Raw genomic sequence first — 13,252 nt, forward strand, 5'->3', positions numbered from 1 at the left:
ATAATTTGGTTCCATCATCTTAAGGAAGAATAAAATTTGAAGGAAGGTAATATGTGAGAAGAAATTTGTCAACTTTTAGTCAATTACATGTTCTTTCTAAAGACACCATCTGCCTAAGACTCACTTCTGGAAGATAAAAAGCCTTACAGGATGTCTCATATGAGCAGAGACCTTAAATTTTGTAACAGAAGAAGAAGAGAAGAGGTGTTTGAGAAGGACTTAGGGATTTTAAATAACAGACAATATACTGTCATCTGTGGCTCCCCTAGAAGACTCCTGTCTCAGTAACCAGGCAGGCTTTATATGTATTTACATGCAACAACACACCATCATTCTGCTGCAACTATAATTCAGGGATTAGAGAAACAGCACTAATTAGGAATGAGAAAAAAACCAAACTATTGCAGCTAGTATCTTAAAGGACAAAGTGCAGACTATAGTAACATATTTGGACAGAGATATTTCAACAAGACTACATACCTCTGCTGTTAAATTCAGTACACCTTTGAGCTTTCAGAACGGTTGCTAGTTTGTTCAGCAACTTCTGTTGCTCCAAACTAAGACTGCTCCCCAGTATTCCAAGAGGTCCATCTCTTGGCTGGCTGGGGCTCAGTACCTGCATAAACAGAAAATCCTACAATAAGCTGAATGTTTGGGAACATAAAGAAAGCACCTAACTTGTTTGATAGCTTTATTTAATAAGAATGAGCATTTTGAAAAACAATTCATGGCAAGCTTAGTGGACAGGGTCCATAACTAGATCTCTGTATAATGAGCCAGCTCTAGAGGAAAAAGGCTTGACATTAGAGGTACTTCATTTAGCTTACACAAGGTACCAAATAGCTTGTGCATCAGTTTATTGTTCCTTCCATATTTTTTTTCAGAGACACTGGTGGGTGCACATATAGCCAGTTGAACACTGTGAAACAGCCTTGCTGACTTCAGCGTTGAAGACAAAAAAATTCCCAATAAAGTAGTACAGCCTTCTACTTTTAGTGAAGTATTACCAACAGATATGCTACCAATACGTTGAGTAGCCTATAATAATGAACACCTGCACTTCCTTTTACTAAAAAGTCCCTACTATACTGCCCCGTAAGTAATGAATGTTTAAGTTTTTTTATGCTACTAATACAAACATAAGAGGAGCTGCTTGCTCAAGTTTTACGTTGACAAGGATGTGATACTTCAGCTCCTGGGTCTTCCTAAGTACTCCCAGATTCCATCGTAGAAACATACCTTTGAGACCCAGTTATCCTAAAGCCTCAGGCTTTGGATCAAGTCATCCATATGAGCTGGTAAACATCCAATAGCACACACTCACCCCCCAAAAAAAGCAAATACTGAGTGTTCTGTTTGCAACAGAAGAGCTGCATATTACATTTGCTACAAGTGGGAGTAACAGTCATATCCTTGCTGATTTAGCTGCAACAGTTAACTTTTGGCGAGTGGGTGTCTTAATCTCTCAATGAGAAGTGATCATAACAGAGTATACCCTGTATACCCTGCTTGTAGCAGCCAGGTCAGTTTAATCATCATTCATTAGGAAGCACAAAGCATTTCATAATGCAATAACTTGTTAGGTCTGAATAACCTGATTTTGGTCACAAGTCCTGAGAAGTCTTTGGCAAAAAGAGGGGAAAAACAAAAACCAAAAGACCAAAATCAATCTTCCAAAAACTGTTTTCAACTGCCGAGCTGATATCTTCATTGTTGAACAAAGGACAAGATGGGAACAGCCTTTTAAAGGCACACAAAGAGCACCTGGAGCAAAGACTGCTGTTGCTTTCAGCCAGTTTAGCAAGTAGAATAAATTTAAATATGCAGAAAAACAACAGCAAAGCCCAGTCAATAATACCTCAAGAACAACACAGCATTCATTCTCCTGTAATAAAGCCACATTACAAGAAACATCCTTTCTTTTCCCAGATAAACCTATAACACAGAATATCATAGTTTGTAAGTGTCCCACATACATTCTAGAAATATTGTCTAAGTTAGTTTCCCAACCTATTTTAAATCTCCCAGTAAAGGCAGGTGATGTACTGTACTTATGTTCAAGCCTTTCATACTTATGGTTTTCTAAAAAGCATAGCAAAATAAAAAACTCATACACACTTACCTCAGAGGGTTGGTTAAGTGAAAATGATTCATTTTTCACTGGCAACATTAGCACAGACTTCATCTTTTCACTTTCTGCATAGTCCACAGGCCGCAGACCAAATATATTACTGACAAAACAAGCACAGATGGGTTTAAGTAAATAAAATGTGACTTGATTCTTAATTAACTGGGCACATTACCTGGGTAGCTTTCCCTCCCACTTTCTTATTAATATGTAATTTCAGCTAAAAACCACTGAGATTCAAGTAAGAACTACATCCAAGACAGATGGATACTGAATTACAAGCCGCTGCCTTCAGCTGAGGAGTAAGGGGTGTTCAGAGCCATATGTTCAGCTAAATAACCCATAGTCCTTGTTAAACTCTTTCAAGATGCACTTCGGTATCATTCATAAGACCCCAAAATTTCAGCTTTAATCTTTCATTGCAGTCATATAACCAAAAAAATGTACTTTTGGTTTACCCATTTGCCACAAAAGGCATGTCAGAAGATTCTACATGCTGTGTTAAATATCAGAGCTTGATGTGGTTATGCTTTTATGGGAAAAGGTATACCTCCTTCCTACTTGGAAACTGAGACTCCCTTGCACTTCCAAAATTTGAGTATGCATCTCATTTTCCCTCAGTGTGCAGTTCCACAGAACACGTTACAGCCAATCCATTCAAATGTTCATTGGTTTGTCAATTTTGTTGAACCCTATTCATCCTATATGGCACCTCATAGTTACTAGGTATGCTTCAAGACTCCTCTCCTCCCCCATTCTTTTAACGTTAGTCAGATAGATACGATTTCCTATAAACACAACATCAAGCACAGCCATGGCTTGATGTGGTGGTCAGAGATGTGATAGTCGTAGGCTGTCTTGGGCTTAGCAACCATGATACGATTGAGTTCTCCTTTCTTGGTGAAGTAAGGAGAGGGGTCAGCAGAACCACTACCATGGGTAGTAGTAGTCTTCCAGAGGGCAGACTTTGGCCTGCTCAGGGCACTGATTGGGAGAGTCCCTGGGAAGGAAGTCCTGAAGGGCAAAGGAGTCCAGGAAGGCTGGGCTTTCTTCAAGATGGAAGTCTTGCAGGCGCAGGAGCAGGCTGTCCCCAAGTGCTACAAGACAAACCAGCAGGGAAGACGACTGGCCTGGTTGAACAGGGAGCTTCTGCTGACAGGAAAAAAATGAGTCTACCGCTTTTGGAAGAAGGGGTAGGTAACACAAGAAGAGTACAGAGACCTTGTTAGGTCTTGCAGAAAGAAAATTAGGTAAGCAAAAGCCCAGCTAGAACTCAACCTGGCCACTGCTGTAAGGGGTAACAAAAATAAATGTTCTTGCAAATATATCAACAACAAAAAGGGAATCAAAGAGAATCTCCATCCTCAATTGGACGTGGAGGGGAACATTGCCACCGAGAATGAGGAAAAGGCTGAGGCACTAAATGACGACTTTGCCTCAGTCTTTAACAGTAAGACCAGTTACCCCCAAGGTATTCAGCCCCTGGAGCTGGAAGGCAGGGACGGGTCACAGAATAAACCTCCCATAATCCAGGAGGAAGCAGTTTACAACCTGATGCTCCACCTGGACACTCACAAGTCTATAAGGCCAGACATGATCCACCCTAGAGTACTGAGGGAGCTGGCAGAGGAGCTCTCCATCACTTACCAGCAGTCCTGATTAACTGGGGAGGTCCCAGATGACTGGAAGCTTCCCGATCTCCAAGAAGGACCATCTACAAGAGGGGCCTGAAGGATGATCCAGGGAACTATAGGCCTGTTAAAGTGACCCTGGTACCAGGGAAGGTTATGGAGCAGTTCATCTTGAGTGAGCTGACCAAGCATGTGCAGGACAACCAGGGGATCAGGCCCAGTCAGCATGGCTTCATGAAAGGCATGTCCTGCCAACCAACCTGATCTCCTTCTGTGACAGGGTGACCCGCTTAGTAGATGAGGAAAAGGCTGTGGATGATGTCTACCGGGACTTTAGTAAAGCCTTTGACATGGTTTCCCATGGCATTTTGCTGGAAAGACTGGCTGCTCACGGCTTGGACATGCATACTTTTTGGGCCTGGGCATCCAGTCAGTTTTTTGCCCAGCAAAGAGTTGTGGTGAATGGAGTTAAATCCTGTTGGCGGCTGGTCACAAGTGGCGTACCCCAGGGCGCAGTGTTGGGGCTGGTTCTGTTTAATGTCTGTCAGTGATCTGGATGAGGGGATCGAGTACACCCTCAGGAAGTTTGCGGGCAACACCAAGTTGTGCAGGGGTGTTGGTCTGCTTGAGGGAAGGAAGGCTCTGCAGAAGGATCTGGGCATGCTGGATCAACGGGCTGAGGCCAACTGTATGGGGTTCAACAAGTTTCAGTGCTGGGTCCCGCTCTTGGGCCACAACAACCCCATGCAACGCTACAGGCTTGGGGAAGAGTGGCTGGAAGGCTTCCTGGCAGAAAAGGACCTGGGGGTGCTGGTTAACAGCCAGCTGAACATGAGCCAGCAGTGTGCCCAGGTGGCCAAGAAGGCCAACAGCATCCTGGCTTGTATCAGGAATAGTGTGGCCAGCAGGAGCAGGGAAGTGATCGTGCCCCTGTACTCGGCACTGGTGAGGCCATACCTCTAGTACTGTGTGCAGTTTTGGGCCCCTCAGCACAAGAAGGACATTGAGGTGCTGGAACATGTCCAGAGAAGGGCAACGAAGCTGGTGAAGGGTCTGGAGAGCAAGTCTTCTGAGGAGAGGTTGAGGGAACTGGGGTTGTTTAGCCGGGAGAAGAGGAGGCTGAGGGGAGACCTTACTGCTCTCTACAACTACCGAAGGGAGGTTGTAGTGTGGTGATTGCTGGTCTCTTCTCTCAAGTTACTAGCGATAAAACAAGAGGAAACGGCTTCAATCTGCATCAGAGAAGGTTTAGATTGGGTATTAAGAAAAATGTCTTCACCGAAAGGGTTGTCAAGCATTGGACCAGGCTGCCCAGGGAGGTGGTTGAGTCACTATCCCTGGAGGTATTTGAAAGATATGTAGAGGTGCCACTTCAGGGCATGGTTTAGGAGGCATGGGGGTGTTGGGTTGATGGTTGGACTTGAAGATCCTAGAGGTCTTTTACAACCTTAATGATTCTATGATTCTATTCTATTATTCTATCCCTTCTTCACACAACTTTGCAGCTGCAGGACAGTAAGGAGCGGAGGAAAGCCTGAAACTGCAGAACAGGTATGCTTGCTGTTAACAAACACAATCCTCTGCCAGCACTCTTGGGAAATATTCTGCTTGCTTTGCTCTTTGCAAGAATAATGACTATTCCAGCTGATCGTCTTCTCCCCACCTCATGTAGCTCTGGCTCTCAAATGGCATAATAAGAGCTCATTATGAAGGGGAAGCTTGTCACCAAGAACAAAGCCCTGACTCAGTATCTGAAATCCAGCAAGCTTAGTCATCAAACAATGAAACATTTAAAGAGGTCAAAAAGCCACTGCAGGTTTGAAGTGCTGTCTCTTTAGTTAGCCACATGTTTCTGTGCAGAGTAGGAATCTAGGAAGCTTTATAGCGAATTCCACACAAGGCCATAACCCAATCCAGCCCAAAGAGAAGCTCAAATCATTAAGTTTTCACTCTGACTTAACTGGGGGGCTTTCGGCAGTGCGAAGCTGAAAGATGCATCTGACCTTAGCACCCTTTTACGCTCCTGACTGAGCACTACTTACTAACATAGGCTCTTGGGAAAACAACAATCCATAAAAATCCCCCCCCGAAGTTTCTGGGATGATATTTTACAATTGCTAGTTTCACAATATTATGAACCCCAAGCTCTTCTGTGTTACTAATGAGTAAAGAGCTAGCATAATACAAATTCTTCAGACCGAAAGATAATTGGTTAAATCTCAGCCTAGTCCTGGGAGTTGCAGCCCATTAAATACTGTCATGCTGTTCCTGCTTTGTCATGCATCATCAGGGTAGCTCTTGCCCTTTCTTTAAATAAGGGCCATATTCTACTCAAACTGCTACAGGACAGTTCCTTTGAACAATGCATCCAGAGAAGGGGGCAGGGGGAATATCTATATATTAGCACATACACTAAAACACTTAAATCACCTTTAGACTAGATGACTGACCTTTTACTGTGAACTAGGAAGGGGGAAGAAATCACTGCATGTCAGTAGCAGAGGTTTGGGACTGTCTCCCCACAAGTCACAGTAAGATCCTTGACTGTTGGAAAAAAACTCAAATGCTTACCGTAGATAAATATATAGGCCACCACAGTTAAATAAAGAACATTTTTTGCCAATTAAACTGTACAAATAAGAGCTCCAGCTACCCCCTCTCTATTCACTTAAATTTTTTTTCCTCCATTTTTAAGATAGTTTCAGTTGCTTCTTACCAGTATGGTGCAAAATGCTATCCTGCCATTATGCAGCATTGAAGAATTAACAGCTATTCACAGGATAAGGTGGCACAGTTAAAGTAAAGCGTAACAAACTTGGGAGCTCAGGTCTGAAAAGAGGAACACCAGCCCAAGGGATGGCTTAAAGACTTGTGAATATTTGCAACAAAGCAGCTTGTTGAGCTTAAAGAAAGTGAGCAAAAGTAGCTGAAACAGAGGAAAAGAGGGTTTACAAAGTAAAGACTAAGACAAGGAACACATCCAGGCAACAGATTGAGTATGATATTGTTAATTTACACATCCCTTTCCAAGAAAAAGGATGAAAACCAGATTTGTTCTTTTTAGTTAGGCACCCACTAATCATCCAAAAAGCAAATAATCATGATCAGAAAGAAACCTTGCCCAGTCTCTGTTGGGCTGGTATAATTATCAGTGCAGTTACCTGAGGAACCACTTTTAATATATTAGGAATGTATATTATTTTTAGCCCTATGATCAGGATTCAAGGACCAGATCTATGCAGCCACACGAACACCAGTAAGGCACTGGAAAGGGAAACGGAAGCTTTTGGCAAAGATATGTGCTTAAATCTGTCTTCATTCAGCCAGGCTGAACACCTTGTTCAGAGTGAAAAATGAATTTTGATCCAGTTTGCAAAAAAAAAAAAAGTTAAGTGAGACATGCACATTAGGTCCCCCTAACACACAAACTCAGCATTTTCAGAAACATCAAAAACTGTCACAGAATCCCAGGTTGGAAGGAACCTCAGGGATCATCTGGTCCAACCTTTCTAGGAAGAGCACAGTCTAGACAAGATGGCCCAGCACCCCGTCCGTACAAAACTGTGTGCTTCTGCTATAGGTCTGGATTTGTAGAGTATGGGTCTGGTGCACCTGACTGCTTAACAGTAAAAGTTCCACACTCGGAAGACAGACGCAATTGTTTCTGCAAGAAAGCAATAAGTTGTCTCTGATGCTTAAGCTAGAATACCAGGTCTCTAAGGCACACTTCTTTCTACCAGAACGCAAGAGAGCTTTTTGCAAGTTTTTTTAAAACATTCAAGAGTCAGATATATCCTTTGATGCAAGCAGTCTCCTATTAGTCAGTCATCAAGGTACTGAATAGTCAGTAGAGGGCTCTTACAGCTGGAACAAATTCCAAAGAGTAGGATGTCTGTACTGAGAACAAAGATAAGCCCAATGAAAAGCAACTAAATAATCTGCTGTGTGTGACTTTACATGAGATAACAGAGTCTTTGCAGAACACAGCAGCGGCAACGTTAAGTTCCATGGCTGGGTGCTAGATTGGAGTGGACAAGGGGGTTCCCAGAGCCAGGGAAACCTGAGGAAGAGCAGAGCAGCCTGCCAGGTTCTGGCAGCTCTCACAAGAGAGCTTGGATTGCCAGGAGTAACTGCAGGAGATTTAAACGGCCCTAGGGAGCGCTAGCAGAAGTTTGTGCAGAAGGGTGTGCAGGAAGGGCACTGCACCCTGCTCGTAGGTCCACAGCACAGGGAAGTGCTCTAGGTCTCTGCCAAAATGGTAGGCACTCGCCTCAGAGCTAAAACCAGTGCTCCTACGGTAGCCGTGGCTGCAGTGACCACAAGATGGTGGAGTTCAGGATCCTGCGTGGTGGAAGCAGGGTGACAAATAGGATTACAACCTTGGACTTCAAGAAAGCCAACTTTGGCCTCTTCAAAGACCTGCTTGGAGGAATGCCATGGGCTAGGGCTCTAGAAGGCCTAGAGAGCTGCTCAATATTCAAGTACCACTTTCTCCAAGCTCAAGATCAGCACATCCCTATAAAGAAGTCAGGTTGAAAAGCCAGGAGACTCAGATGAGCAAATTTCTTCTACAAAAACTCAAATGGAAGAGGGAAGTTCACAGTATGTGGAAAAAGGGACTGGCCACTTGAGAGGAATATAGGAATGTTGTCAGGGTATGCAGAGATGTGATGAGGAATGCCAAGGACCACTGGGAACTAAACTTGGCAAGGAATGTCAAGGACAACAAGAAGGGCTTCTTCAAATAGATCAGTAGTAAAAGACAGACTAGGGAAACTGGGCCCACTGCTGAACGAACTGGTTGCCCTGGTGACAGAGAAGGTGGAGCTACTGAATGCCTTCTTTGCTTCAGTCTTTACTGCTAAGGCTGACCCTCAGGGATTCCAGCCCCCAGAAGTGAGAGAAAATCTGCAGAAAGGAGGACTCCCCTTGGTTGAGGAGGATTGGGTCAGAGATCACCTAGACAAACTGGATCCCCACAAATCCATGGGCCCCGATGGGATGCACCCATGAGTGCAGAGGGAGCTAGCAGATGCTCCCGCTAAGCCATTCTCCATCATCGTTGATAGGTCATGGAGGACAGGAAAGGTGCCCAAGGACTAGAGGGTAGCCAGTGTCACTCCAGTCTTCAAAAAGGGCAAGAAGGACGAGCTGGGAAACTATAGGCCAGTCAGCCTCACCTCCATCCCCAGAAAAGTGATGGAACAGTTCATCCTGGAGGTCATTCTCAGGCATATAGAGGACAAGAAGGTTATCAGAAGTAGTCAACATGGATTCACCAAGGGAAGATCATGCTTGAACAACCTGATAGCCTTCTATGATGGTGTGACTGGCTGGGTTGACAAATGGAGAGCAGTAGATGTTGTCTATCTCTACTTCAGTAAAGCATTTGACACTGTCTCCCATAACATCCTCATAGACAAGGCTAAGGAAGTGAGGGTTAGAAGAGAGGACAGTGAGGTGGATGGAGGGTTGTGATCAACGGAGCAAAGTCTGGTTGGAGGCCTGTAACTAGCGGTGTTCTCCAGGGGTCTGTGCTGGGTCTAGTCCTGTTCAACATATTTGTCAATGACCTGGATGAGGGGACAGAGTGTAACCTCAGCAAGTTTGCTGATGATACCAAGCTGGGAGGAGTGGCTGATACACCAGAAGGCTGTGCTGCCATTCTGCGAGACCTGGACAGGCTGGAGAGCTGGGCTGAGGGGAATCTGATGAGATTCAACAAGATCAAGTGCAAGGTCCTGCACCTGGGGAGGAACAACCCCATGCACCAGTAAAGGTTGGGGGTTGACTTGCTGGAAAGCTGCTGAGAAGGACCTGGGAGTGCTGGTGGACAGCAAGGTGACCGTGAGCCAGCAATGTGCCCTTGTGGCCAAGGCAACCAATGGTATCCTGGGATGCATTAAAAGGAGTGTGGCCAGCAGGTCAAGAGAGGTCATCCTCCCCCTCTACTCTGCCGTAGCGAGACTGCACTTGGAGTACTATGTCCAGTTCTCAACCGTTCAAGGACAGGGAACTGCTCCAGCAAGTCTAGTAGAGAGCTACAAAGATGATCAGGGGGCTTGAGCATCTCTCTTATGAGGGAAGGCTGAGACACCTGGGTCCGTTCAACCTGGACAAGAGAAGACTATAGGGGGATCTCATCAATGCTTATAAATATCTAAAGGGTGGGTGTCAAAAGGATGGGGCCAGATTCTTTTCAGTGGTGCCCAATGACAGGACAAAGGTCAATGGGCAGAGATTGGAGCACAGAAAGTTCCACCTCAACATAAGGAAAAACTTCTTTACTGTGAAGGTGCCAGAGCAGTGGAACAGGCTGCCCAGAGAGGTTGTGGAGTCTCCTTCCCTGGAGACATTCAAAGCCTGCCTGGATGCATTGCTGTGCCTCCTGCTTTAGGTGTGCCTGCTCAAGTAGGGGGGTTGGACAAGATGCTCTCCAGAGGTCCCTTCCAACCCTGCCATTCTGTGATTCTGTGACAGATGACATCTTAAGGACTGACAGATCGAAGAACTTCTTATGCAAAGTTTTAGAAATGGGATTCAGTTTATGGTGCAATATTGCAAGTCTTAGGCACGAACACAACAGAGGTTACCGCTGTAAAAGAAACTTAACAGCTACCTTCTAAATGTTTCAGTAAACTTTCAGAAAATAAGCAGCCAGAGGAGAGAAGATAAACAGGGAGACACACCCTTGTCAATTCTTTAGAAGCTCCAAACTTTTCACAGCTTTTGGTACAAGCAAACAATGACTATGTAATACTTCGTAATCAGGAGTTTTAAGCTGCTCCATTTTGACACCAGAAGTTATTTGCTGTTCCACAGCTAAGCATAAACCAAGTTTTACCACAGCCCCACTAAAGAGAAGAGTTCAGTATTGAATGGAAGTCCTGCAACCAGGTCCCAGTGCAGTACTGTAACCGCTAATACCCATATGGAAATCTTACCAGTTTGGGGGTCTCCAGTCAGCACCCATATTGTGAGAGTGTGGTAAGCAGAAATTTTTTGAATGTGACAGAATAAAAAAAAATCTAATCTGTGTATCCAGAAAGAATGTCTTAGATATCCAAAAAGGGCCAGGGTTTTAATAACCTGCTGTCAGCAGGAAGTTAAGCATACTGTCTTGCACTTGGACAGAAAAGTCCTGCACCATCTTGACTTAGAAAAAAACAAAAAACTATGTCAGTGGCACAGGTCTACTGCCTCCTAGAATTAACTGCAGGTCAGAATAGTTTTTGCCCCTATGCCATTAATAATTGAGGAACTATGGTCTATCCCTAAGCACTCCCACAGGTTTGTTCAAAATCAGACTCACAACTACTCAAAGACAGCCAACACCTAAAAAAATAGGGCAACACAACAATTTTTACTAATGCTAAACTTATTGTGCATGAAGAACTGGCAAGATAGCCCATTTGAGTAAAAGCATTTAGGAAGTACTGTGAAATTGCAAATGCACAGATCTAATTTTTCAAATCACTTGGCTTGCTGTGAAGCAAGGAGAAAAAGAGAATTCAAGAGTGAGCACATGAAAAAAAGCTATAAAAATATGAATTAGCTATGTCTAGGAGATTAACTTAAAAAAATTAACTAGACCAGCAGGACAATTAATAGGTCCACTGGTCCATATAATATTTTTCATTTGTAGTTAGTATCTTTCCCAGTCAGTAAAAACTTGGAATGGCAAATGAAGTGCCACAACTATTAAATCTTACAGATTTCAAAAACAATATTTTTTTTTTTGCCAAGAAACACTGAAATCTTAGGATTGCTTTCTGGCAAAAGAGGTAGTTCTCATCTGTATTTGCTTGGTCCAGAAGATATGTAGCTGCTTCATATTGCATACAGCTACTTCTTAATGCACTATGTATTAACAAGAAAGGAGAAAAAACTAGCCTGAAAGACACTTGGAATGAGATACACCTGATGGGTCTGTGAACCTGACAATCTAAATTAGACATTTCAAAGTCTCAGCTCTCAGATGGCTAGGGTTACACTAATATCTGTGTGCCTCATGGACTGGGTTCCCTTGGAAAGCAGCTGTATTTGCTCCCAAATAAATCTTACATCCCTCTCCAGACCAGTGCATCTTACCTGCCTTTGGGCCTGCAGTCAGTAAATATTGCACATCTTTAAAAAAAATATTTCATCTTGCACAATTGAGTATCATACTAAATTTCAAAACTACTGCTCTAAGCAGGCTATTCAACACAAGCTCTGTTTTTATTCCAGTAGATTAACTCTCCAACACAAGGGACTTAAGACACAAAACTGAGTTGATTCTATGGTCAAAACAGCAGCAAGACATCAGTCATTTTTGCAGTGTTTCATGCCATAGACTTCAAAGTGTCCCAAGTAACATTTGAATACATTTATCATGTTCACAATTTACTACGCTTAGCTAAAGGAAAAGACTTTAAGAAGCCACAATAAACTAATGAAACTTTCCTCCCTGCCCACATCAGTTAATAATCACTTTAATATGCCAGGATAAAAAGGGCCCTCTCCTGGGCTGAAAGTTAGCTCATTGAGAGCCTGAAGAGCCCACAAAAGGACTAGAGTTTCATACACAGAAAAATGCAAACTAAAATTAGACAAATTTATCAGTTTGGCAAAATTGGTTTGATGTAGTCTTAGCTCACACACTGCATACCTTTAAAGTTAAGGCACTCCTCAGGTATATTCGTAAAGAAAAACCTTTGAGAAGAGATGCAAGTTCTACTCATCAGTGCTGAATTTCTACTTTAAAGATCCTAGAGTAATAATGTGAATGTGAGCAGATCCTGTATTGAGTACAAACAAGTCAATTGTAACTAGTCATACTGAAAAGACTAAAGAAGCAACAAAGCTGGTGAAGGGTCTGGAGAACAAGTCTGATGAGGAGCAGCTGAGGGAGCTGGGGTTGTTTAGCCTGGAGGAGGCTGAGGGGAGACCTGATTGCTCTGTACAACTACCTGAAGGGAGGTTATAGCAAGGTGGGGGTTGGTCTCTTCTCCCAAGTAACAAGAGATAGGACAAGAGGAAACGGCCTCATGTTATGTCAGGGGAGGTTTAGATTGGGTATTAGGAAAAATTTCTTCACTAAAAAAGTTGCCTGGGGTTGGAACAGGCTGCCCAGGGAAGTGGTTGTGTCACCATCCCTGGAGGTATTTAAAAGACATGTAGATGTGGTGCTTAGGGACCTGGGTTAGTGGTGGACTTGGCAGTCCTAGGTTAATGGTCGGACTCGATGATCTTAAAGGTCTTTTCCAACCTAAATGATTCTATTCTATCATCTTAAGTGACCACCCTGTTCTCACCTCCTGTTTTTAAAACCATGGTCTGGAGGTCTCAGGAATCCAGGAAAAAGTCACTAAAGAAAAGCAAGCTTCCTGTCAGATGTGACTTCATTATAAGGGTGACTGTACCCACCAAAAAGAAAAAAATTGAAAATTCTTTGCTAAAGGTTCAAATCCACTTACCTAGACAAATCCAACCACTGTTTAAGTAGGACTAC

The 13,252-nt window shown here is 43.5% G+C and overlaps 1 protein-coding gene across 1 annotated transcript in view; it reads right to left on the minus strand.

Moving 5' to 3' along the window:
* Positions 1-13,252, minus strand: part of BARD1 (BRCA1 associated RING domain 1) — a 55,409-nt gene that overhangs the window by 14,028 nt on the left and 28,129 nt on the right. The window contains exons 7-8 of the mRNA XM_075094069.1: positions 2,123-2,231; positions 481-616 (exon numbers count right to left, since the gene is read on the minus strand). Coding sequence (XP_074950170.1) covers positions 481-616; positions 2,123-2,231 — 245 coding nt within the window. The remainder of the gene's footprint in view (positions 1-480; positions 617-2,122; positions 2,232-13,252) is intronic.

Source organism: Phalacrocorax aristotelis, chromosome 5 (genome assembly GCF_949628215.1).
Source record: "Phalacrocorax aristotelis chromosome 5, bGulAri2.1, whole genome shotgun sequence".
In the NCBI taxonomy this organism is placed as follows: domain Eukaryota; kingdom Metazoa; phylum Chordata; class Aves; order Suliformes; family Phalacrocoracidae; genus Phalacrocorax; species Phalacrocorax aristotelis.